The 27,590-nt window shown below is 39.7% G+C and overlaps 1 protein-coding gene across 3 annotated transcripts; it reads left to right on the top strand.

The window, feature by feature from the left end:
- The first annotated feature begins 990 nt into the window (after window positions 1-990).
- Window positions 991-27,590, top strand: UBE2J1 (ubiquitin conjugating enzyme E2 J1). Of its 3 annotated transcripts, XM_036024457.1 has the most exons (9): window positions 992-1,168; window positions 9,750-9,823; window positions 11,064-11,195; window positions 13,635-13,719; window positions 13,998-14,103; window positions 16,675-16,804; window positions 18,263-18,382; window positions 21,642-21,647; window positions 23,449-26,316. In XM_036024457.1, the coding sequence occupies exons 1-9, from the start codon at window positions 1,138-1,140 to the stop codon at window positions 23,725-23,727; spliced, it is 963 nt and encodes a 320-aa protein (XP_035880350.1). In that variant the 5' UTR covers window positions 992-1,137; the 3' UTR covers window positions 23,728-26,316. The 3 variants fall into 3 exon arrangements, with proteins under 3 accessions (XP_035880351.1, XP_035880350.1, XP_028365128.1); XM_028509327.2 differs by lacking the exon at window positions 21,642-21,647 and having other exon boundaries at window positions 998-1,168; window positions 23,449-27,590; XM_036024458.1 differs by lacking the exons at window positions 18,263-18,382; window positions 21,642-21,647 and having other exon boundaries at window positions 991-1,168.

Here is a 27,590-nt window from a genome sequence, read left to right as displayed (position 1 = left end):
TGGTTACTTTAGGTCTGACTGAGTTCGTTAAGGTCGCCGTGCAGGCCTCTCCTGAGCTTGGCGGGTTCAGAAGGTGGCCCCCTTTTTCCTCTACAGGCTTCACCCCGCACAGAATTCTTTCCTTCCCGCTTCATCCTTCCCACCATCCCAAACCCTCCCTCCCTCTTGTCCTAAATCTTGGCTCCTCTTGAAGCCGTCAGAACCCAATTCTCTTTTTCTCCATCCCGTTCTTTCCACAATGAGCCGTGAGGTGTGTCCTTTGAGGTTAAGCTTTTCATATTTGTATGCATCCCCACAAATTCGATGTAATTTCTTTTTAATCCTCAACAATACTTAAAAGTGCCTGGCACCTAAGCACATTATCCGAAAATAAACTGTTAAAAATCCTTCCCAATCCCCTTATCTCTAGAATTCCCTACTTAACTGTTTCCACCCCCCAACCAGCAACACTGGGTCTAAAAACAAAGCGCTTTCAGGGCAGCGCGCGGGTATCTGGCTGCGAGCACTTTGCAGGGGGAGCCCAGGGTCCCCCTCTGACCTCTGGAGGTCGGGGTCCGGGACCCCAGCCGCAGCCGGTACGGCCGGCGCCGCTCTGGCCGCGCGGTTTCCCGCTAGTATCCGCCCGCACCGGAGTCCCAGCAAGGGCCAGGCGGAAGACAGGCCTCCGGGGAGACGGGGCAACAGGAAGACTAAGGCGCCACCCGCCCCTGCACACACCGGAGAGGGTTCCGTGGGGCCGGCGCCAGCAGCTGAGTAGCTGACGGCCGCCACGATGCGACTGCCACGTCAGGGTAACTTCACAAAACGCGGCCGCGGGCGGGTGACGCAGGCTGGGCGGCCCGGCGGGGTTGGGCCCGCGGCCAATCGGGGAGGCCGACCTCCAGCCCCGGCGCCTGCTTTAGCGACGCCCGGGCCGGCGCCGGCGCCCGCCCGGCCCACAAGGAGGCGGGGACAGCGGAGAAGGCGGTGCCATCGCGAAGCCTGCGCCTCGCCAGCGCTCTCAGCACCCCGCCCGCAGTCCAGCCCGTGGCGGGGCGGTGTCTGCGGAAGCTCCCGGGGCCCAGACGGCCCGAGCCGCGCTGAGACCCGGGCACCCGCGGCGCGGAGTGGAGGCCGGAGCCCGGCCAGCGACCAGCCATGGAGACCCGCTACAACCTGAAGAGTCCGGGTGAGCAGGGCTGGGGGCGGTGGGCAGCGCTGGCAGGATGGACCGGAGTGAGCCAAGACTCCCGGGCCGGCATTGCAGTCCCCTCGCGTCCGCCGCCACTCGCGGCCCCGGTCCCGCTGTCGTGCTGTACGCTAGACCGCCGGCCGCCAGAGTGGTGCAGGCCGCACGGCAGGACCGCCGGGTGCGCACCGGCTGCCAGACGTGGGGACTGCCAGCGCCCCGCGGCACCCGGACTCGCCCTCTCCTGCGTCGCGAGGAGCTGGGTTATGAACTCATCCCTAAGAACAGGTGTAAAGATGATGCCCGTGTCTAACAGTAACAGCCCCTTGCTGGACTGCTTCCTGAACAGTCCTCTTCTCCATCGCTGCCGCCGGACTTTTATTAACTGTTTGACTCAACTCGCGTGTGAGATTTAGTTTAAGTATCCTATTTGCAGCATATGGGGTGAATAGAATTACAGACAAAGGAGATGTTTAGTATTTAACTGGGTAGTCAAAGAGCTAATTAAGAAAACTAGTTGAGTCGTGTACTTTAGTGCTAACCATGATTTTTCTTTTTGTCATACTACTATGATTCGTATCTATTCATAGACTTCTTTTCCAGTATTTAATGGCCCTACTTAATTTACAGAAGTAGCCCAATCCTAGCCTCAAAGTCTTCTCCGGTACATTATGAAGATGTAAGAAAAGCAGTCAGCTCTCTTAGATTAAGGCAAGCTTGAAATGAATCATTATAAATGGTATTTATTCTCTCTGTACCGTGATCAATTTGTCAGGAGGGAGAACCTCCACAGTTCAGCTCTAAATGATAGTCCTAAGATAATAATAGTTTGACCAACACTGCTTCTTATTTTATTTCTTTTTCCAAAAGAGCAGCTTCTCAGTAGCAGTCAGCAATGTTAACATTCTTATGGAAACAGTTGACATTGTGAATCTTTGATTTGATCCCTTGCCTCCTCTACCCACCAGGATTGAACCCACAGCTTAGGCGTGTACCCAGGCCAGGGATCGACCTGCAACCCTTCAGTTATGGGAGGATGCCCTAACAAATTGAGACACACTGACCAGGGCTGATTCTTTTTTTTAATACTTAAGAATATGCAGACTCCAGAAAAGTCTGAGGATATTGATTAAACAGCGCTCTGTTAACTTCAGTCTTGTCAGGCTAAGAAATGTTCTTAGGTGACCAAGTATGTAGAATGAGTCATACCACTTGGGGGCGGGGCATAGACTCCGTTAAAAGTCTAGTGAAGGCCGTGAGTGCTCCAAGAAATAATTTATACAATTCAGTTTTAGTGGGGTCACAATTTCCCTCCTCCAACCCATCTCTTAAGAATGTCAGGGCGGGGTGGGGGGAAGATCAAAGAGAAAGAGGGAAAGAAAAGCTTAATTTTAAGTTTACATGCTTAAATTATTCAGATTGTGGTAGATTTATGTAGAACTGGGGTAAAAATGTATGGTGACTCCTTGTTCACATGTTACCAAGTTCTTGAGGAACTTAGTGAAGTACTAAGTACTTCAGTTCAGTTCCTGAAGTACATAGTGAAATGCTCAGAGATAATGAAAATATGAGTATGATTTGGAATGGAGATTGTTATCAGAAGAGATTGCTCAATTTTATAGATTATCATACCTAAGATTATGATAAGCATTTAATTTTCTCCAGAAATTTGTATATTTTTGAAGTAACATGTATGACCTATTGCCAGCACACTGAGCTTTGGCCAACATGCTTCTAGCTGTGTAATAAATTGCTTCCTGTTTTTGGTTGTATTTCCTCAGTGGTGATGTTACTGTTCTAAACTAAATATTTTATTTTAAAAGATTTTATTTATTTATTTTTATAGAGAGGGGAAGGGAGGGAGAAAGAGAGGGAGAGAAACATCAATGTGTGGTTGTCTCTCACTTGGCCCCCACTGGGGACCTGGCCTGCAACCTAGGCATGTGCCCTGACTGGGAATCAATCTGGTGACCCTTTGTTTCGCAGTCCCAGAGCTCAATCCACTCAGCCATTCCAGCCAGGGCCTAAACTAAATTAAAAATTTTTTTTTTCTTCTTTGGGGTTCATGGAGAAGGTGAATTAAACAAGTTATGGGACTGGCTGAAACTTCTAGGAGGTGTAGTGAAAGTACTTCCTTTGTTTTATTCTCAGTCCTATGATATTTTTAGAGTGCTGTATATGAGAAGAAGTTGTTAAAAACACTGCATGATGTAAGGGATATAATCCTTTTTCTATCTTATTTGTCTTACAAGTATGGATGGGACAATTAAGTTAAGACAATACAGGTAGCTGGTTAACGGCCAGTGTGCTAGCATGTGGATAGTATGTTAGTTCATTTTATAGGTGGGAGAATGTATTTCTTTATGAATTTTCTGGAATGGACTGTGGTTGTGGGCACACCTCTGTGTGGGACCACCTTATAAGCCCTCTGACTAGCCTGTCAGTGGTTGCCTCTTGGTCATGTTCCCTGATTCTTCTTTGGGTCTGCTCTGGCCAAGGTAGTAGGGTCTCAGTACAAAGAAAGGAGACCTATGTATAAAGAACCTACTGTGGCAGCTTTCCTCAGAAGGGGCTGATGTTCTGCAGGTGATTGGCATATGTATCAGAGACTGGTACAAAGGCACCCACCGTGTCCATCCAAAACCTCCGAGTTATCTGTCCTGTCCACTTGCCCTTGATGTCAACTGCACCTTCATACTAATCATTCTCAAGCTTTAATGTACAATGCAGATCTTTCTCCTAGGCTGTAGATGCACAGAAATTAATGGTGATTTAATATCTTCACTCTGATTTCCCATAGACCAAAAAATATCTACAAGGTATAAATACCAAAATTATTAGTGTCCTCTCCCCCCCGAAACTTACATCTCTCCTTAATAGTTTTTGCTAGGGGTTGACAGCCCCCAGGCACCCATGGGAGTCGTCTTTGATCTCTTGGTATACTCCTTTACTCCACCCTTTACCCTGAAATTGTCTCACACACACACACAGGCATTTGAGCATGGGTGCCAATACACCAGACACACATATCTAACCAGTCACTATGCTACCAGATAAATGAAAACAAAACAAAATACTGTATTGTACCATGTATAATGCATTCCTGTGTATAATGCACACCCACATTTTTTGGCCCAAACTTCCAGAAAAAAACTTTCATTTTAATTTTTTAAATTCAATTATTTATTTATTCATATTTAGATACTAGATTTTTGTATTATAAAGAAATTTTAGCATTTCTTTTTGAATATATTGTACAAGAATTTTTTAAAAGATTTTATTTATTTATCTTTAGAGGGGAAGGGAAGGAGGGAGGGAGAGGAGTATCACTGTATGGTTGCCTCTCATGCATTGCCTGCTGGGAACTGGCCTGCAACCCAGGCACATGCCCTGACTGGGAATCGAACCATGATCCTTTGGTTCGCAGGCCTGAGCTCAATCCACTGAGCTACACCGACCAGGGCCTGTACAAGAATTTTATGTAGCAAGTAATTATAAAACACAAGATCAGATACAAAGTACAAGAAATTTTAAAAAGAATTAAAAACATTTATATAGATACAGAATTAGTACTACCCACATATAATACACATCCTTATTTTCCCTGAAATATTTGGGCAAAAGAGTACACGTTATATATGGCAAAATACTGTAAAACCTGATTAGATCAGTTTTCAAATTGAGAAGTTTTCAATAGCTTTCTGATAGCTGTGGATAAAGTTCAAAGTAAATTGTTTTGCTTGGCCTATAGGGCTGCTAATGATTTGATCTTTGCTTTTCTCACCGGCCTTATCTCCTGGCACTACTATGCTCTGTTTTTACCATCTATCTATTTTGCCTGAGTGTCCCCAGATGGAACAGCTCTTCTCACCCTCTGTCCCTGTTGAAGCCTCTGCTTGGAATGTCTTCCCTTTAATCCATTTGAAATTCCTCTTAATTCTTCAGGCTTCTTTGAGGTTCAGTGTTGTCCACTGAACCTTGTAGTTCGACCTAAGGTAGTCTCTATATTTGTATACACTTTGTCATTGTTTGTGTTGTGATTGTTTTCATGTCTTGCTGTGAGCTTTTAGAGGGCAAGAAGCAGGTCTTGGTCATTCTATTTCCATTGCTCAGACATTCATTCATTTTTTTAAGGTTTTTATTTATTTACTTTTAGTGAGAGGGGAAGGAGAGGGAGAGAAACATCAATGTGTGACAGATACATTGATCTGTTGCCTCTCACACACCCCCAGCTGGGTACCTGGCTCACAACCCAGGCATATGCCCTGACTGGGAATCAAACCTGGGACCTTTGGGTTCATAGGCTGATGCTCAATCCACTGAGCCACACCAGCCAGGGCCAGACATTCATTCTTTAAGTGTTTATTGAATGGATACCTTTACAGGTATTTCTGGGCAGAAACATGAGTCCTTAAGCATTTGCCTTCATGTGGGAACAGGAAGAGGCAGTTGGGGAGCATGACATTGTGTTCACGTCCTCAGTACACCTGCCTCTTTGGTATTTTACTCATGCTTTGGAGATTGATGATATCAACATAGTTGCTTTCTGAAAGAAATAGATGCATGAGAGTGACCTGCAAAAGATCCTCCATACCTTAGCTGGTGTAGTTCAGTTGGTTAAGCATTGTCTCATAAACCAAAAGGTCACTGGTTCTATTCCTAATCAGGCCACATGCCTGGGTTGAGTCCCCAGCTGGGGGCATGCGAGAGGCAACTGTTCAGTGTTGTCTCTCTCACAGCTATGTTTCTCTCCCTCTCGTCCTTCCCCTCTCTCTAGAATTAATAAAAGAAGATAAATGAGTAAAAAAGATCCCATCAGGTGTAGCTTTGTCTCCAAACCTGAAAGTTAACCCAGTGACCTAGCCTGGATATATGCAGAATGCTAGTGCCTAGGCCGGTGCAGCCTAAAGCTTGGATGTAGAGTGATCATGTGTCCTCCATGAAAAGGAAAACCAGAAGACATGTAGGTGCTCTCCACCAATTTTCCCTGCCCTGGAACATCTTATCTCACCATGACGGAGAATTCCATTGAATAACCTTGCAAAGAGATAAGAGAGGAGCCGATGGGGGGAGTTTTCTCTCTAGTCATGTGGTAGCAAGAGGTGGAGTATCAGGAGTGGCAGACTATGCATTAGCCCTAGTTGCCAGTGAGTACTTTGAATCTTGACTATTCCATAGCAGTGATATTTCTCCTTGGGAGCCAGGGAGCCGTGTAGCCATGCAGCCATGCCATGTGGCCAACTCCATATGCCCAAGGCCTGATTTTGAAACAGAATTATTGAGAAGGCCTTATATCCCTCCCAGTTCATTTCTGACCTGAATAACTTGTGATCTAGGGAAGAGGGAGTGGTGAAAAGGAAAGGAAAATTATGTGAAAAAATTACTGACTCTCATTTGACAGATGTAAAAACATTGAGGCACAATAAGATTAAATGTCTTGTTCAAGGATTCGGGCCTAAGAAATCAGAGCCAGTATTTTAATGCAGCTCTAATTCCAGACTATACATTCTTTTTCACTAAGGCATTCATACTATATGTTATTTCACAAAAAGTAAATTATGCAAACACTAGACTGGTCTTACCTTCTGTTTGGCTATGTGACTTTAGCTCTCACATGGTACATGCCTGTGTGGCCTATGAACTAATAAAATCAACATGTTTAATTTTTAAGTGAAGGATTCTTCCTTTAAATGCATTCTTGTAGCATTTCTTACCCTTTCATAGATCTTTCGTAATGTTCAGGTACTATTGGATGTTTATTTTCTTCTCTCCAACTGAACTGAGCCGAGGAGGAGGCAGAGAAAATGCTATAAGAATATGGAGCAACGTAAAATCCAACCTCTTCAGGCCGATTCTGCTAGCTGATGAAAAATGAAGGAAAAACAGTTGCCTTGGCATCTTTAATTGCTGACAGCAGCCAAACAAATTAAATTCCTAATAGTGTCCATGATTTTACTTATATATAATTTTATTTTTTAAATTTATTTTTGGAGATCAAGGGAGGGAGAAAGAGAGGGAGAGGGTCATTGATGTCCAATTGGTTGCCTCTCACACACCCCCAACTGGAGACCTGGCCCACAACCCAGGCATGTGCCCTGACCTGGAATTGAACCCATGACCTTTCAGTTCTCAGGCTGGCACTCAATCCACCGAGTCACACCAGCCAGGGTTGTGTCTATATCTAATATTATTAATTTAAAAGAACAATGTTTTTATGAGTTCTAAACTAGGGGTTTTCAGTCTTTGTTCTGTGGTCCCCTTTGATAGAACAGGTAGAGGGAAGGTAAATAGCTTGAAGGCCCTCTCTTGTCCTGGCTTTAGCCAAAACAGCTGTTACCTGTTTTACATATTGAGGTTCTCCTAAGCTTTTCTTTGAATCATGGATTTTATCTTACTGTCAAATAAGTTTGGAAAACATTGCCTTTAATAAGATCCTTGGAAAGAGATTTGTTGGGGGAAGATAATAAAAGTTAATTCAATTAATATTTGAGTGCTGACTGTGTGCTAAGTCTTGAAGAGACTGCAGTGAAGTAGATTGTTTAGCAGGTGTTAAATAATTACAAGTGGAATGAACTTTATAAAAGCTGGGAGACATAGTGTTATGGGGGCTTCTAGTAAGGACACTCAACCTAATGTCCAGGGCAGTGGCTTCCAAACCTGACTGAGCATTAGAGCAACTGGGAGAGCGTTCCTGGTCTCCACTCCCCTCCCAGAGCTCCTCAGAGTTTGTATCTGTCCAGATGGGACTCTCCAGTCACTCCTCGGAGGATGGACAAGGAAAGGTGTTGGGGACACCTTCCTGAGGAAGTTATTTGAAGATTTGGTGGGAGCCAGTCTAGATGATTTGGTTGGGGCTGGGGGTGGGAACAGCTGCAGGCTGAGGAACCTGTACGTGTGAAGGTCTGGCGCAGAGAGAAGTGGAGGGTCTAGAACTTGCTGGAAGAATGTTCTATACTATAGAACATATATAGTATGTATAACACATGTTTCTAATATAGTATTTACATGCTCTTTTGTGTTTACTCCCTCCTCCTCCTCAAGCTTATAAGCTCCTTGATAAACTATTTTATCTTGGTTGTAGATACAGGATCTAGTATGAGCTCAGTAATAAATATTTGATGATCAAGTGAACAAAGTCTCTGCCTACAGGGGCCTAGTTTAGAGCAGGAGATGGAAAAGAATATTCATTATTATGAAATGAGATAATGACTTAAGAACTTCTTTTTTTACCTTATGAACCCTTGATTAAAATGAAATTTTATGCAAAAGTCCTGATACATACTGAGTTGTGATATTGTGTGGGAGTTGCTTCTTAGTTAACCTCTCCTGATAACTTTCTGCCTTATGTCTCCACACATTTTACTTTTGTTTCCTCTACCTATTCATACCCACCTGCTTAATTCCTTTTGTCTTTCAGATGTCAGTACCTGACCTCTTTTCTCTAATGTCTGTTGTGAACTTACATGCCCACCTGGTGCTTGCCTCTCTTATAGACCAACATCAATTGGTTTTCAAGCAGAGTCTCCTGGAGCCTTGGGTGCCTGTCTTTTTTTATGGCTTTGCTATCCTACACCAGTATCTTGACATTTTTTAGCACCTGAAGCTTGAGGTGGGAGGGGCTGCAATCAAAGGATTGGCATTTGAGAGCCAGTAGGGATGAAAAGAGGGCAGGGTAGGGTGATTTATCATGGAAGTAAAAGGCTGTGCCATTAACTGAAAGAGGTAGAAGAGAAGAGAGATAAGTAAGTAAATAGGTGTGAAACAGCCTTAGGGTGCTAGTTGGCAAGAGTGGGCCAGTGAGCTTACTAGGGAAATAGAGGAACTTAGGGTGGCAATGGAGGATGTTGCTAATAACTCTAATGGCATCAATGTGCCTGCCTCTGTGACTCTTACCCCCTTCAGTAATGCTCAGCTGTTTGCGTATAGACACCATATAAAAAGATGGTTGGGTTGGATCAGCTGGAATTGAATTTTATTAGGGGAGGATGGAAGAGGAGACCCTAAGGCCAAGAGTGTAGATAAAGAGGGAAGTGAATGTAAGGGTAGGTAGGGTAAAGGAAGTTGTGGGGTCAGTGGATCAGAGGTTTTAATTAAGCTGAAGAATCATTTCAAAAAGGAAGTTAGCCCTGGCTGGTGTGGCTCAGTGGATTGAGGGCCCAAACAGAAAGGTCGGACAGAAAGGTCGTGGGTTGGATTCCCAGGCCTGGGTTGCCGGTCAGGTCCCCAGCGGGGGGTGCGTGAGAGGCGACCAATCATGTGTCTCTCGAACATCAATGTTTCTCTTCCTCTCTTCCTCCCTTCCCCTTTCTCTAAAAATAAATGAATAAATAAATCTTTTTAAAAATAGTGTCTTTATAAGACTTACCTATATGTTTAATTGAATATATCTCTTCTCATTTCTAGCTACCATTTCCTCTCCCCCTCCGATTACTATTATCCCATAATTAAACCTTCACTCAGTTGAACCAGTACTCTATATATGTTTTGTAAAATAGAAACTTTTTCGTTAGGTGTGTAAATCTGTGCTAATCACTTGGTAACATATATTTTAAATGTCTCTATCTTATGAATTTTATTTTAGCTGTTAAACGTTTAATGAAAGAAGCAGCAGAACTGAAAGATCCCACAGATCATTACCATGCGCAGCCTTTGGAGGTTAGTTTGTGTGTCCATCTTCTACATATGGATTTTAATGTTTTATACAAATCCCTTAAAATTGTTTTTCATTGCTTTGAGTCATTGCAGATGTGTTTGATGTGGTTTATTAATATATTTTACTCCCAGTATTTCCTGAGTATTTCATTACCCAGTTGGAATCAGACATTTTAGAAGAAGCTGATTTCTGGTCTCTATAAAATGGGTCTCAGAGGCTAAATTGGTTTTAGGTCTTGAAAATGAAGGAGAGAGGGGAAGTGGAAAGAACCCAATACTTTTTTACTGTCTGGACGACCTAGCTTCTTGAGGGAATCTCTGCAGCTGGCCTGGGCTTTTTCTCTCTTCAGTCTTCTCATCTGTAAAAGAAGGGTATTTAAAGATGCTCAGTCTGGTTTACTAACAAAATGTAATAATGTATACACAAGGATTTCGCAAACTGTGGAGTACTTGGTAATTGTAGATGATGTTGATAGCATATGTGTTAATATCCCTGACCCCTCCCAAATAAGCACTTAGGTGTCTGTGAGGAAGAATTTTTAAAGACTGTTAAAATAATCCACATTTTAATTACTTATTTGATTATACAGTTGGCCCTTGAACAATACAGGGGTTGGGTCCCGAAATCCTACACAGTTGAAAATCCATGTATAACTTGGCTCCCCAGAAACTTAACTACTAAGGTAGCTTACTGTTGACTGGGAAGCCTTACTAATAGTATAGACAGTCAATTAACACATATTTTTCATGTTCTATGTATTAGGCACTATATTCTTACAATAAAATAAGCTAGATAAAAGAAAATGTTATGAGGGAAATCATAAGGAAAATACATTTATGGTAATGTATGTATTTATTGGAAAATATTCAAATATAAGTGGACCCGTGCAATTCAAATCCATATTATTCAAGGATTAACTGTATAATAATTACCACTAATTAGAATTGAAGGAGTAATATTTTGCTTAATTAAATTTATAATCTTATTTATGAATATATAACAAGGGTCAGACATTTTTAAGCGCATTTGTTTAGAAGAGATCTAGCAGTTATTGGACATGAAAGCTAGATTAAATAGCTTTTATTTATAATTTTTATACTTGAGACATTTTGTGCATTAGAAACTGTTCTAACAATAATATAAAACACTTTTTCTCACCCAGTTATGTTTCTAATAGTCATTAATAAAAACGATCCAACTTTTAATGTTACTGCTTCCTTGTCGGTTATTGGTTTTATTCAGGATAACCTATTTGAATGGCACTTCACAGTGAGAGGGCCGCCAGATTCTGATTTTGATGGAGGAGTTTATCATGGACGAATAGTACTCCCACCAGAGTACCCCATGAAACCACCCAGCATTATTCTTCTGACGGTAAGGGTTCTTGGCTTTTTGGGATGCCTGTTGTTGAAGTCTTCATGGTGGCTTCAAAACATGGTCAACATAATCACTTACATAAGAAATAAAGTGGAACATTATTATTGTTTTGCTTTTGGGAGTCAGGCCTTGGTACTATAATTTTTTCCCCAAAAATAATTTATAGGAATTATTGATGCTAATTAATGTATAATTAGCATAGCATGTTATTAGAATTCAATGAACCAGCATATGCAGAGGGCTAGGCAGTGTCTGGGGCATGGGAAGAGCTCAGTAAAGGGTAGGTAAAGATACTGTGCCTATTAGTCTGTCGTCTCCTCCAACCTCTCACTGTTCTTACGTCTGCTGCTCAGTTGCCTCATTTTTATGTGTAGCTCTTAGAAGAAGTGATGCAGAGTCCTCAATAAATGTTTGCTATGTTATTACTGTTTATACCTTAGGATTTCTATATGTGTTCACATATTTTATCTCCATGTGAAGGAAAAATATTAATCCAGTTTTCTCTTTCCTGGGATGTGTTCTATCAGTAAATTCCTCTCTTTTTTTTATTTTAAAGATTTTCTTTCTTTATATTTAGAGAGAGGGGAAGGGAGGGAGAAAGAGAGGGAGAGAAACATCACTGTGTGGTTGCTTCCAGTACATCCCCAACTGGGGACCTGGCCCACAACCCAGGAATGTGCCTTGACTGGAAATCGAACTGGCAACCCTTTGGTTTACAGGCCAGCGCTCAATCCACTGAGCCACACCAACCAGGGCAATAAATTCCTCTCTTAATTGTTAAGCTTTCCTTCCCTCATTTCCTTTTATTTACAAGTCTCCCCAATCTTGAATAAAGCAAAAACAAACATGAAAACCTTTCTTTATCTCTGCTTACCACTTGATGTTGTCTCGTTTTTATCTTTGAAAGCTTCAAGGCACATTTACTCTAGTGTAGACTGCTGTGGTCTGGTTTCCACACGTACTTACTGCACTAATCTCGAAGATTAGTTTGAAAAATCCACTGCCTTTTTCAGGCTTTATCCTGTTCCATCTAAATTAAACATCTGACACTTCATGGGGTAGCAAATAGTGAGACAGAAGGTGCTCATTAATAACTACCAAATTAATGCTGCTTTTTACCTGTGTTTAGTGTAATGGGAAAAGCATTAGTTTTGGAGCCAGTAGACCTGGCTTCTGACCAGTGCTATTTCTATTACACCACAGGCAGGTTACATAATCTCTTTGAAATTTGTTTTTTTCCTTCTGTCAAAAGGTTGTGTATGGTAAATGTAATCATACTTTATAAAGTTCCTTTCATACAGAAGCTGCCTAACAAATCTGAATTGACATTTAGAATCGTTAGTGTGGGCAGTAGGGCTGGAGCAGGGTCCTGGAGGAGCCCTGCTGTGTCAGGAGTCACTTTGCTGTGCTAGGTTGTGGGGGGAGCCAAGTGGTTGAGGGAGAGGGGCTGACGCATGCGGAGACCGGGGGAGGGTGGTTGGAGCAGCAGCTGTTCACCAACAAGCACAGAAATATTTCAAGAGTTAACCAATGGTACGGTCATACTTTGCACAGTGGCTGAGAATCAGCCTTTCCCCCTGGTTTCCAGTATTTGTTCTTTCTGGCTCACTTCCTCGCTTTTGAAAACTTTCCTCTCTTTTCCAACCTTTATTCAACAAATATTTATCAAATACGCATCATTCGCCCTATAGGTGCAGCAGACAATAAGTCAAATTCTCTGTGCATGTGGAGTACATATTCTGACTTCATGCCTCTTTGCTTCTTTTTCCCCTAAATGTGGGTATTCTACAAGTTTGGACTTCAGATGTTATTTCTTACTTCTGTGAAATGGCTTCAGTGGTTACCTCTGTGAAGTCAGGTACAAAATATGTATATCTCCTTCTGATATCACCATGTTTGTGTTTCTCCTGTGGCTGGACATCATCAATAGCGCTTCTACCATGAAAATAAATTCATGTCCAAAACTGAAATCATTATCTCTGATCTTCCTCCATTGAGTTCCTTTCTTATAAAAGTATACCATCCTTCTGAAAATCACTCCCACCCTCAGAGCCTTCCTCACCGTTATCTAGTTAGGTGGTACTGTGTCCTTAGGTTTTACCCTAATCTTTTTTTAGACTCTTTACAGAGCCTTGCACCATACTAGGCACAGAGGAGGACATCAAAACATCTCTATATACCAATTGTTTAGATTTCAGCTATATAATCCAGTTTCAAAAAGGTGCTTCAACTTGTAAAAACAACTTGTATTATTCATTCAGAATCCAACAAATATTTGTGCAGTGCTATTAAGAGGACAAAAATCTGTATCCCCTTAAAGATTACATTCTTTTAAAATTATCTTAAACATTATTTATATGTAAAATATATTTATACTAATAAAATGTAAGACATGAAACACATTTATAATTTTTAAATGCTTTATTTATTCCTAAGGCTAATGGACGATTTGAAGTAGGCAAGAAAATCTGTTTGAGCATCTCAGGACATCATCCTGAAACTTGGCAGCCTTCATGGAGTAGTGAGTACTAATTTAAAGTGGATATATCTTGCACAACTTTAGTCAATTCATAATGATAAAGCATAATACCTTCTTGAGATTGAAACTTTGATAAGTAACTTGATATTATTGAATGAATAATAAAAATGCTTTTCCTTGTCTGGATTTTGGCCACCATTTTACTACAGCCATCCTACCTGTACCTCTTTAGTGAAAGCCTGAGTCTTTTGTTCTCTTCCCAGAGTAAACCCAGATCCTTTTACAAAGCAATTTAGATTGATGTTTACTTTTTATTTCAGTAAGAACAGCATTATTAGCCATCATTGGGTTTATGCCAACGAAAGGAGAGGGAGCCATAGGTTCTCTAGATTACACACCTGAGGAAAGAAGAGCACTTGCCAAAAAGTAAGTTTTGCATTTTTTTTCTTTTAAGAACTAAATATTATTCTGGAAAATGGCTGCTTAGTTTTGCTATTTTAGAAATTCAGTTGTACCAGTTTATTCAGGGTTGAGCTGAGTCTAAAGAATTTATTTCATGCTCTCTGGTTTTAGAAAGTAATTGATAATATCAGTCTACAATGGGACCCTGGCCAGGTAGCTCAGTTGGTTAGAGTGTCATCCTGATAGGCCAACGTTGCAGGTTTGATCCCTGGTGAGGGTACATACAAGAATCAACCAATGAATGCATAAAGTGGAATCACAAATTGATGTTTGTTTCCCTCTCTCTGTCTCCCTGCCTCCCCTCCCTCTCTAAAATCAATTAAAAACAAAACTACAGTGGGAGGTATCTTCTAGAAAATAGTACAGGTCACTTGTCTCCACCTGGACAGTATGACAGATGGAAAAGAACTAGAGCCATTATTAATGTAGCTTTCCACAAGATTGAAAACTTCTTGAGGGCATGGAGGGAATCCACTTATCAACCTTTGTATCTGGCTCACAGCAAGTGCTCAGTGAATGATCTGGACTAAAGAAAAGGAGATTTTATTGAGTTGTGGTTTCCTAGTGGTGTTGTCTTCTCAGTTTCTTTCAGGTGCATTCTGTCCTTGTAACCCATATTAGTCATTAGATTTAGAGTGTTCTCTCCTTGGAGTAGTGCTGAGAGTAATTCTTTATTTTGATCATTTTCCTGTTTTGGATTCTGTTGCCTACCACTCTTCAAACATATCCCATGAATTAAATTATACAGGGGTGGACAAAAGTAGGTTCTCAGTTGTGAGTACGTGAAACAGTTTATTCTTGTATTATTATTTTCCATATGAACAACTAAGCCTACTTTTGCCCACCCCTATAGCTTCTCTTACCCTGGCACAGCCCTGAGTAGGCTTTTCACAGGTGTTTGTTAAATCAAGGAGATTTTAGTGTCTGGAGTATTTAGTAGACTCTCTAGTTTCATCAATCACTTTTCTTTTTAAACTTATTCCCAAATTCTGGGGTATACCTTACTTATAACAACTGTTCACAAATTATAATATGTACTTTGAGTATATGACATTTGTTTTACTTGATTTTCTCTGTTGGCTTTCTGTTTTGGTATTTTTATCCAGTTCATTTCGTGTACAAGGTAAAAAGAAAAAAATTGTTTTTTTATTCTAGACTTGTCAATGTGTATATTCTAGTTTGCATTAGAACCCATTCTATATATTAAGTAAATACCTTGAGTGTCTTCTTAATATAATCAGTGATAAATTTCAGAATCAGGATTTTTCCATGAATTTTTTTGTATTTCAAGTTTTACTACTATTTAGATTTGTACTGCTATTGGGATTTGTGAGTTTTTTCCCCCCTGGAAATATCTGTAAATTCTGTTTCTAGTTGACTTCTTTACTGTTTAAATATGTTTCTGTTAAAAAAAGTTTGAGCTTTCTAATGGACTTTTCACAGGCTTGTTATGTGCGCTCTTGAGGACAGTGTAATTAGACAGTTTACTGTATTTTGCCATGTATCATACATACCTGTTTGCCCAAATTTTTGAGGTTAAGGTAAGGATGAGCATTATATAAATGCTTTTAATTCTTTTATTTATGCCTATGCATTAAAAGTATAACTCTAGAAAGCAATAATGATATCTCTATGCAAAGTAATACCCTAGAATATGATAATTGGTTTTATTTCTAAATATAAATAAAATTTTGAATTAAAAAATTAAAATGAAAGATTTTTTTCCTGAAAGTTTGGACTATAAACATGGGTGTGTATTATACATGGGAGCACATTATACATAGCAAAGTATGGTTTATCTTTTGTTATATAAATCTAAAGCTGATTTTTCTTTAGATGGTATATTGGGAAAATAATGAAATCTTAGACCAATTTTTTTTTAATAATGTCTCCTGTGCTTTGTTTTTAATTTAAAGATTTTATTTATTTATTTTTGGAGAGAGTGGAAGGGAGGGAGAAAGGGACAAACATCTATGTGTGAGAGAGAGATCTAGTGGTCGGCTCTCGCAGGCCCCCAGCGGGGGACCCGGCCCACACATGTGCCCTGACAGCAGGCTGGCACTCAGTCCACTGATCCACACCAGTCAGGTTTTTTTTTAGTGTTAGATTTTTAAAAAAGATTTTAATTATTTATTTTTGGAAAGATGGGGAGGGAGGGAGAAAGAAAGGGAGAAAAAGAGTGGTGTGAAAGAGAAACAAGTTCCCAACTGGAGACTGGGCCTGCCACCCAGGCAAGTGACCTTTTGCTCTGTGGGAAGATGCCCAGCCAACTGAGCCACACCAGCCGGGGCTAAAGTTAGATTTGTAAAAATATTGAGATATAACTGACATAATTTTTTTAATACCAACATAACTTGCGTATGTGTCTCAGAACTATAATTGCCATAATTCCCTAATTCACATGTAGATAAATGTGATGATACGGGCTTATCCAGTGTTCTTTTTATAAAAATTTAAAACATTCATTATTTGAGTGTCTTGCATTAATATTCACTCATTTGATTTGTTCTCATCAAAAAAATTATTTCCTACCAGATCACAAGATTTCTGTTGTGAGGGATGTGGCTGCACCATGAAGGATGTCCTGTTGCCTTTAAAGTCAGGAAGCGATTCCAGCAAGGCTGACCAAGAAGCCAAGGAATTGGCTAGACAAATCAGTTTTAAGGTACTCTAAATTGGTAAATAGAATCAAACTGTGAAACCCTTTTTAATTAATTAATTAATTAATTTTAAAGATTTTATTTTTTTAAATTTATTTTTAGAGGGGAGAAAGGAGGGAGAAAAAGAAGGAGAGAAACATTGGTGTGTGGTTGCCTCTCACATGCCCCCTACGGGAGACCTGGTCTGCAATTCAGGCATGTGCCCTGACTGGGAATCGAGTCCATGACTCTTTGGTTCGAAGGCCAGCACTTAATCCACTCAGCCACACCAGCTAGGGCTGAAGCCCTTTTATTTACTTTCAAAAGTAAAATAATATTGTCCTATTGCAATAAGGTTTTTACAAATAGTTTTCTAATTACAAAGCTAATAATGTACATTCACAGAGGCATTATATAGCATAGTTGTTTAAAGTTTGAACTCTGGTATACAATCAGGGTTCAAATCCCAGCTTTGCTGTTTATTAGAAGTAGGACATCAGACGTATTACTTAACCACCTTTTTCTCACCTGTAAATAATAACATTACTTATCTTACGGGATTCTTATGAGGATTAAGAGAGTTAATACGTGTATTTACCTGTCCCTGGTGCTTAAGAAGTTTTAGCTATTATTATAGAAAATACAGATAAGGAATAAGAAAATAATCTTATAATCCTAATGTCAAGAAATAACTACTGTTATTATTTTGGTATATCTCCCTTACATCACTTTTTCCATGCATATATTTTACCCAAACATATAAATACTTCTATAATTTAATTAGTTTCATAAAACAATGTCAGCCTGCATTGAGCAACATATCTCCTCTCGCTTCTCTACCTCTCTGTATCCTGTCTGTCCTTCCGAGGTCCAGTTCTTGGGAGAAATTTTTCCTTCTATTTTATTGTACTTGAAAGAGGAGGTGCTTAGTAAATGTTGGTTGTTTTCTTCCTTCTGAAGATTCCTGTTGTATGTAAAATTGCTTTCTAAAAATGTTAAGGCCTGATATGTTTTGTACTCAGAATTTCAGATTTTAGAAAATATCAAATGCACACTGCACACTAATACTCACCGCGGGATCTGGGGCAGTTCCCCAGAATCACATTCACTAATATTTCATCAGCAAACCTGGGGATATCTGCACTAATGTAGAATAAAGACTGTTAATAGCCCTACATGTCAGGCTTTGCCTGAAAATTACACAAACTTTAGGTTTTAGAGATTTTTGGAATTGTATATTGTGAGCCATAGGTGTTCGTTTTGTCCCTCGCCAAGTAACGTCTCCTCGACAACAGGGGTTGTCTGCGTGCCTTTCTGTAATACCTCACATAGTGTTGGAACCAGGAGTGCCCAACATTGAACTGACTGATGTTCGTGCTAAAGCAGCAATTACAGTAAATCTAAGAAAGGGAATGTGGTAGGTTTGGGGTTATTCTGTATGTTTCTTCTTGTGACACTGCTCTTGGGTATTATCTTTTTTATAGGCAGAAGTCAATTCATCTGGAAAGACTATTGCTGAGTCAGACTTAAACCACTCTTTTTCACTAAATGATTTACAAGACAGTGTACCTACAACATTCCAGGGTGCTGCAGCCAGTACATCGGTATGGTTCTTGTCTTTTACGTGGATGCGTATCTATGTCATTATCATTATTTGCAGTAGTAGGAGATCCCTAGAGGAAATACCTGGTTTTCCTAACAGTTGGATTCTAGCCCAGCTCTCCCTCTCATGAATTACTATATTTTCTTGAGAAAGTTATTCACACCTTCTGGGGGTTTTTTTATTGTTAAATGGGGCTAGACTAAATAATTTTTAGCTCCTATTGTTCCTCTGGGATTCTCTGTATATTTCTCAGAAAAGTTAGCTTCAATATAGTGCTATAGTTAGATAAAACAAAATATATGTACATTAACCACTTCCTAAAAAGACAGTTTGTCTCTGGCAGGTCTGTGAAGCTGCATGAAGGCAGTGACTATAATAGAGGACTGGAGAAAGAGATCTGCCTTAGACCTGCTCTGTCCAGTATAGTAGCTACTAGCCAATGTGGCTATCTAAATTTATATTTAAATTATTCTGAATTCAATTAAAAATTCAGTTTCTCAGTCACACTGGCCACATTTCACGTAATTCATCGCCATGTGTGGCTAATGGCTTCCGTATTGAACAGCACAGGTATCGATCATTACCATCATTGCACAGAGTTCTACGGGACACTGCTGCCTTGTGTGTGGTTAAGTGCCCGATAGGTAGTTACCTAATGAAAGGTTGAATGAATGCTGTGGCTGCTGTTCACTGTGCCCTGATCGATCTATTGTCTAATTACTGGGGGGAGGCGACTAGGCCCTGAGAGAGACTGATGAGGAAATGTGACTGAATTGTTGCTAAATAATTAAGATTATGGGGAAAAACATTGACTTTATATAAGAGATGAACTGTCTTCTGGCGTCTTTTTGGTGACAGGTTGTTTGGCAGAGTAACCAAATTCTCCCCCTCACCCCAGTTTATAGAGGTTTTAAAGGGTCAGGAAAATCGGAACAGAAGCTGGGCAAATGCAGGTTTGCCCTTTACTCAGGAATAACTTACTGTAAAATGGGGCTGAGTGGGGTTGAGTGGCTCTCTGCTGTCCAGAGAGTGAGGATGGCCGAGAAGTTGATTGAAGAGGGCAGGGGAGGGGGTGGTGTGAAGGAAGTTCTTGGAGAACTGCAGGTGGAAGTACAAGAAAAGAGTGTATGTTGAGCGTTAAATTGTTTTTACATGCTCTACATGTAAATTTATGCATTGTAGAGGAACATAATAAATTCATTTTAGTCAGGGTATGTTTTAAGTTTTCACCTTTAAAATTTGAAGTGCTTTTTATTTTATAAGTAGTTTTTTAGAAATAAAAACATCCTATTACAGAGGGAAGTGGTAATCTCTTTTTCTCCTGTAAGGACAATCTCCTAATATTTGTGATGCGTTTGGGTCTGTCTTTAGTTTATTTTCCATCTGTGTCAAGTTTCCCTGTTGCATATTCCGGTTATACTTACTCCAAATGCCGTTTATTTTATAATTAATTATTGTCTGTCTCACTTTCCAGAATGTAAGTTCCTTTAGGATCAGGGTTGTGTCCCCAATGCTTGGTATAGCGTTTTGTATATATATAGTAGATGGTCAATACATATTTGTTAATTGAATGAATGAATTTTAGGATTAGCACTGTTTTTAAAAAAAGTAGTACAGGTAAAGAAATCAAGACATTTTAAGTAAATTAGATAGCATAAGCAACAGTGTTGTTACTATAGAAGTATTTTTCATTTTGATTTTTAAAGTACATAAAACTTAAACTTATTTCATAGATATTGTACGAATTCTGGTTAGAACACTGACAAATAATAAGTTGTCTACAACTGTGAGTTAAGCTTTTAATTACATTTACATACAATCTCAGTGTAAGTCTGTAATCTGATCATTGTGGAGGTCACTGAGACCTGGTTTTGGCTAAGGTGGCTGCTTTACATGCCAGTGCAATATAAGTTCACAGAGATGTCCTGCATCGAGTCCCAGATAAGCTGCTGTTTTAGCACTGAGGGGGCGAGAGATTGCCAGAAGTCTAAATACAGCAGATAACAACATTAGGCCATCTGTTGCTTGTTGATGCAGATTTTTAATCTATGTAGAAATGAGAAAAATACTGATTTGGTTTTATGTTCTTCCAGCCTGTCAGATTTTTTTCCCTTTTCCCAGGGAGGTTCTGCATAAGCCATTCCATTTTGTATTAAAAGTAAACACAAAACTCCCTCACAGATGATGATTATTCCAGATTATTATAGAAAAATTTATATGTAATTTATCTGTAACTATGATTTTTTAAAATACTTAAATTTAATTAAATAAAACATCACATTTGTCCACCTTCCCAGAAACGGTTGCTTCACCATAGTTGAGGAAATGGAAACTATTATGACTTAAGTCTTTATTCTGTGACATGCCTTTGGACAAGTGTAGGCAAACAACAAAGATTTAGAAGTTCTATCACCAATCTTTTTTAAAACAAGATTTTATTTATTTATTTTTAGAGAGAGATGAAGGGAGGGAGAAAGAGAGAAACATCATTGTATGGTTGCCTCTTGTGTGCCCCCTACTGGGGACCTGGCCCACAAACCTGGCGTGTACCCTGAATGGGAGTCAAACTGGTGATGTTTTGGTTTGCATAACGATGCCCAATGCACTGAATTACACCAGTCGGGCCTACCGCCAAGCTTAAAGCACTTTGAAAATGCTAAAGCCAGCTTGATTCTCCATTTGGCAGTTCAATATGAACTATAAAAATGTAGTCCAATTAGTCCTTTGACTCCAAATAAACTAAGTTTCTCAGGATCTATTGCATAAACTTGGGTTGTTAGAGTTTTCCCTTGATGTGATTGTTTTAAATAGGAGAAATTTTAGAATTTTATGATACTGCAGCACTAGGTTTTAGTCAGTAATATATTATCCAAAAGGCACCCGAAATATGGAAACTAATTAAAGCAATATATCTTTATAAATATTTCCATTAAGTACATGTATTGTACTAAAATATCATCTAAATGATTTTTAGGGATTGTTTTAATCCCTATGTTTTAAGGGATTGTTGTTCTAACTACAATTAATCATACTAATAAAGGTCCAAAAAGCTGTCTTAGTAAACTCATAACTTTTTTTGTAACCTAGATCTGGTTAATAGTAATAATATTAATAATAACTGGCATTTAATAAGCAATTGTGTATCTTAAGTACTTTATATCATTATCCTGTTTAATCTCACAATACTGAATTAGATATTAGCCTCATTGTACAAATGTGGAAGCTGAGTCTGAGGTTGAATGAATTTTCAGGGTCATGTGTATGAAGTGGCCAAGGCAGCCACTTCAGTAATGATAAGGCTTCCTGTTTCACTCAGGTGTGCAGGCAGGGTAATGTTCTCCCCTCAAACTAATGGGGAAAATAGCATATGTAAAACAAAAGCTTTATGCTGAGTCAGTCTCTTGTGCTGATTTCTGGGTTGATAGGACCTCGTATTTTTTTTAATTTTCCTTAAGAACCCATCTCCCTTTATCAGCCTTCAGTACTTTTGCTTTCTCAGCTAGAGTTAGCTTGGCTGAGCAATTGAAAGAATGGGATATTTCAAAGTGAATGTTTTATTGGCTGCTGTAACTCAGTTCAACTCAATGAGTATTTATTAAGTCACTATATGACACCTGTGTCAGTGTGAGACTTCCTAAAACGCTGCAGCTTTGTGCATCTGCTCTCTTCGGCAAGTAGTATGGAAGTCCAAGTTCATGCAACTCTAATTCAGTACCAGCACTAACATATTTTTAACTCGAAGTCAGCAGTTCATTTCTTCTGCTGTGTTATTGGTCACTACAGTTGAGTGCTCCCAAAGGATCGTTTTAAGAAGTACAGATTATTTAAGCTTTTTAATGCTGGGATGAATGTCATATTTGAAATGTTATTTCTTTAGGTAAATGAGATGAGCAGGTTTTTCCTGATTGTTATAGATATTGACAGCTTAAAGCCTATCCTCTTACCTTTCTAAAAAAGTATTTGAATTATATTATTGAATTCTTTTTTTCTTCTAAATACTACATTTTTCTCTCTAATAGGGTGTATTTAAAATATTTTATATTTGCTCAGTAAAGTTATTCTGAATAAAACGTACATTCTTATTTGAAAGAATGTGTATTGCATTAATACAATCAGTATAAACTTATTTTCAATAAAAGAATTAGAGGCCATTGGGTTATTACAGGTAGAGTTAAGGTATCTATATAAGTATGGTGAAATTCCTATTAGAGAGCATTGTTGTCTCTAAACTGTAATGAAGATTCTGACTCACTTGGCACCACATTGTGGTTGCGCTTTGAAGGAGCATCATTGAAGGGCAGAAAGCAGTTGACATCCAGTGCTTTGTGGAGGCACCTCGGGTGTCCTGCAGCCACCTCCACATTTTTCTCAGGACACACCCAAGGAGCTCTTGACATCACATAAAGTAACAGTTCAAACATATACTGAGGGGTTCTTCTAGACTTGTGTTCAGTTCAGTTGATGAGAATTGTGAGGAAGGATAAGCCTGATTTGAAAACCACATCTAATCATCGGATTTTTACAGCAGTATTGCTGTGCAGAACATATGGTTTGAAATTATTTCTTCTGCTCTTTGATTGCTGGCGGAAGCATGTTGACACAGTAAGAAAATATTGAAAGAGACATGGTTCATGAGAGGCACACTGTTGAGAGTTGCCTTTTTTTGCCATTTAGGATGGCAAATTTTCAAGCAGAAAGTAGAAATCAAATGCTTCTCCTGGACTCTCCTGAAGAAGGGAGGTGCCCAGCGGCCTAGCAGATTTTGTCGGAGTTGTAGCTGAGGGAGCGTAGAAAGCCCTGTATGGAGAATATGGGCAAAACAGAATAAGTCCTTGTCTTCCTTATTTCTGGTAAACTCCTCCTCCGTCTGGTGAGTACTCAGAGTAAGTTGCGTTGCTGTCTTACTCAGAAGGGTGAGTTATTAGCCTGAACAGTGAGGTAATCCACGGTAGTTTTGTCCTCAGTTGTGTTTAGTGCTCTGAGATTCTTTGTACTTTTGAATAGATGATAGGTATATGTCTAAGTTTTCTTTGCCAGTTTCAAACAAAATTTCTGAAAATTTCCTAGTATGAAGTCCAGAACCCCTCAGGAGCATCTCTTCAACAACCCGTCCAACCTGTAGCTAAGAATACCTCCATGAGTCCTCGACAGCGCAGGGCCCAGCAGCAGAGTCAGAGAAGGCCGTCTGCTTCAGCGGACGTAATCCAGGGCCAGCAGCCCAGAGACAACCACACTGATCATGGCGGATCTGCTGTGTTGATCGTCATCTTGACCTTGGCATTGGCAGCTCTTATATTCCGACGAATATATCTGGCCAATGAGTACGTATTTGACTTTGAGTTATAATACTGGTTTATGTCTTAAGAGCTGTGACTCAACTGCTTCATTAAACATTCTGCATTGGGTATAATCTAAGAATTGTTTACAAAAAATTATTTTGTATTACCCTTCATTCCTTTTTTGATCCTTATAAATTCAATATAAATGTAGCTAGACATTCAGATTGTGTCCTGCTCAGTTTAAGGGACTGGAAGTCAAGTCCTTTGTCTCACTATATGACCTGCTTTACAGGGAAATAATTTGTTATTTCTCTTATCTCAGCTTCTTTATGTAAATTTGTGATAGTTTTCTGTATAGCCCTTTTAAATTTTTGGATAAAAGATAGTGTTTTAAGTTCCATTGAGTATTAGTAGTTACTCAATAGCATTTATTGAGTACTCTGTTTCTACTTATGTGGAATGATTGAGGGATGAGAGTTGAAAGGGCAAAAACCCCTCCAATAGCTTCCTTACAAGGTCATTCATATTGGGATCACCCATTCTGTGACAAACTTTATGTCCTGAACATTCTTCGATGAAAGTTACTCTGTCAGTCAAACGTTTATGAGGAAATGCAATTACGTCTTTGTTATCGGATATTACTTGAAGAGGGAATAATGCTTTGTAACCACTTTGATGTACTTTATCCCATTCTCTCCAGTGAGCACATAAGATTTAAAAAGAAAGAAAGCAATCCTCTATAGATCTGTGTTTTAAGGAAGGAAGGGTCCAAGCCAGAAATCACTTAATTTTATCCCAGAAGTTAAATGGGAGTATTTTAAGATTTGAGTGGTCTGCTTTGAATTGTATATCTTTTGAGATGTATATATGCCTACCTTTGTAATCACTATAAATTTAATTATTCTGAAATATGCATCATGTTGAACTATTTCATGAACCATATTAATAGAAGAGCTCAGGGCCCAAGCAACAATGATAGAAATTAGAAAAAACTTTACTTGGAATTTTCCACCTAATCAAAGCCCAAGAAATAATTTTCAGTGCAAAATCAGTATATAACATAGTGCAAGCTAGTCCCACATCCTCTGGTAGATGATTTTACCACCATAATGCTGAGCAAGAACATATAATCACAGAAGAACATTGCCTTCAGCATGTTCAGTGGCAACATGGGAGACACTCTTTGAGAGTATTGCTAGTGCAGATTTAATTTTTATATAAATACAGGCAATCCACAGCTTCCAGGTAGGTTATGCTCTCAAAGTACATTTGTAAGTTAATTTTTTTACATGTCGTTGTAAATGGTATTTAGGCTCTAGACCAGTCCACAAAAGTTTGTCCATAATGTATCTTGAATAATTTGGGGGATGGTATCCATAAAGTCCTGATGTGGTTTTAACTAACTGAAATTATGGACAAGATAGACGTAAAGTGATTTAAAGTGCACACAGTGTGCACTCCTGCAGGAGATGTGGGTGCTGGTGCCTGCCAGACGCTGTTCCTGAGCCCTTCCCAGAGCCACTTTCCTTTGCATCTAAAGGAAGAGCATACTGTGTGCTACAGTATAATACGTCATCATCTTGAACTGTAATAACTGAACATTTTAAAAGCGTTTGCAGATTGTTTCTGTTATATCTATAGCTGTAGTTGGTAAAGTCTAAAAAAGCCCAAGGACTTTATGAAGACTTCGTATGTCAGGAAAACGATAGGTTACCATTTTATAACTTTATTGCCATGAGGAAATGCATTCTGAAGTCTTGGTTTACAACACAAGATACTACAAATATTGGTTCAGTCATCACTGGTCTCCTAACCAGAGGCCACTGACCCTGGAAGGCCAGGTAATATTATCGTGGAGAAGGAAATCCCCATGCTCTCAGCACACGTGGAGATGGATCTTGTGCTAGGAATAGCCCCCCTCCACTTCCTCTCAGTCACACCTGAGCCAGCTTCTGGATCTGTGTGATCTTGTTGCATGTTTCCATGGGATGTACTTTTACTTCAAATCAACTAAGCCAAGAAGGTGTCGCATTGTGCCGGTCCTCTTCCATCTGATTAGCCTCTCTTCCCTCACTTGTCAGCTGACAGGCCACTTCCTTGTTTGTGTTGGGGTTTATTTGTGCACACCTGATACACATATCTGAAAGTGGCATCTTTAATACTCCTTCCCTTTCGGCGCTAACATGTTACTTAAAAATCCTTAAGTTGTCCGTCTGCCCCCCATTATGGAGTTCTTGAGCAAAATTGATCTTCGGGGCCATTCCTACTGAAACCCCACCTGATGGGCCTCTTCGTAAAACTATTATTTTTTAAAGCCCCTTTTACCCCATTATGTACAGCATATGGTCAAAACCGGAGGTATGATTTGGCAGGTAAAGACTTAGGACTCATCCTTTCCCCAGTCCTCGGATTAAGGTAGCTCAGTGACTTTTTCTTTGGCCAGCATAGTACCTGCCTACCTACCAAGGTAGTCACAATAGCATGCTTGAAAAGATGTGTAATGTCTGTTTCACCTGTTAAGTGTTCAAGCAAATGAAACCGTCCCAATTTTGTGTGTTGTGGGGCTTTTCTGTAGCACTTTACATTTTCATGCTGCTTATTGTTTTTATTCTACTGAAATAAATGAATTTCATCAAAATTCTCAACTAATTTTTTTTTAAGCTTAAAAAAATTGTTTCTTATTTTGACTATAGAAATATAAAATTTCCATTTCAGGAGAATAAGAAATCTTTTTTGTTATTTTTAGCTGTGAATAAACTTTCTGGTGTTTTGAGACCTCCCATTTTTATAGACCAGAATCAATAAACAAGTGAACCTCACACATTTGAACTTACTTGAGCAGAAACCTAGGCTGAAGAACTGAAAAGCCTATATTGTTTTATTACCTACATACAAGTAAGTATATGGAAGGTGAATATATTTGGTGAACCTGGCTTTAACAGAATAACGTGTGCATTAATGTGTACTGGGAAAGCCCTGTGGGAGGCTGCACATGGCTCAAACACTGTTTGGAATGCCTCTAACAGCTGCTTTCACAACTAGTTTGAGCTGCGAATAAAACCAGTAACTTTATTCATACCTTGTTTTGACCAAAGGTGGTATTCTCTATATCATCTGACCTTCTGTTCGTTCTATATCCTTGAATATTCTCTTGCATCTTTTCCCTTCTCTCCATGCTTGCTGCCACTCCCCTAGGTAGACGTCATCTCTGAGTAGTGCAACAACTTCCAACAGGTCCCCAGTCCTGCCCCATTCCCGACACTGCAGCCGGAGTCAAGAGCGCACAGCTCTGACCCCGTCTCTCCACCGCTGTTATGGGTTAATGAGGCTGCGTGTGACCCTAGCTCCTCCTGGCTCTCCGGCCTATCTGACTTCAGCGAACACCACTCTGCCTCCCCACAGCTCTGAGCCTGGCCCATGGGGGCCAGTCCTCTGTCCCGAGAAAAATGAACAGATGTTAAAGCTCTACATCCACTGCCTTGCACCACATACAAAATTAACTCGAAATGGGTCTAAGACCTTCATTTAAGAACAAAAACTAGAAAATTCTTAGAAGAAAACAGTATATTTTTGTGACCATGGGTTCGGCAGTGATTTCTTAGATATGAGCTGAAAAAAAAATGCACAAACCAAGGAAAAGAGATAAAATCGAACTTTCTGTTTTAAAAATCATTACTTAGGAAGTGAGAAGACCATACAGAGTGGGAGACGATATTGCAGATAACATGCCTGGTCAGGGACTTCTGTCCAGGCCATCTACAGAACTCATAGCTCAGTCTGATTTGAACACTACGAGAGGCTTGAATGGACACTTAAACAGAGATACCCAAGTGGCCAAAACCACACAAAGAGTTGCTTTTCAGTCTTTAGGGACTTGCACATCGAAACCACAGTGAGAGACCACTTTACTCTCACTACGATGGCCAGAAT

The sequence above is a fragment of the Phyllostomus discolor genome, chromosome 4 (genome assembly GCF_004126475.2).
Source record: "Phyllostomus discolor isolate MPI-MPIP mPhyDis1 chromosome 4, mPhyDis1.pri.v3, whole genome shotgun sequence".
Classification (NCBI taxonomy): domain Eukaryota; kingdom Metazoa; phylum Chordata; class Mammalia; order Chiroptera; family Phyllostomidae; genus Phyllostomus; species Phyllostomus discolor.
Note: the sequence above shows the minus strand (reverse complement) of the source record. Positions and strands in the feature narration are given on the sequence as shown.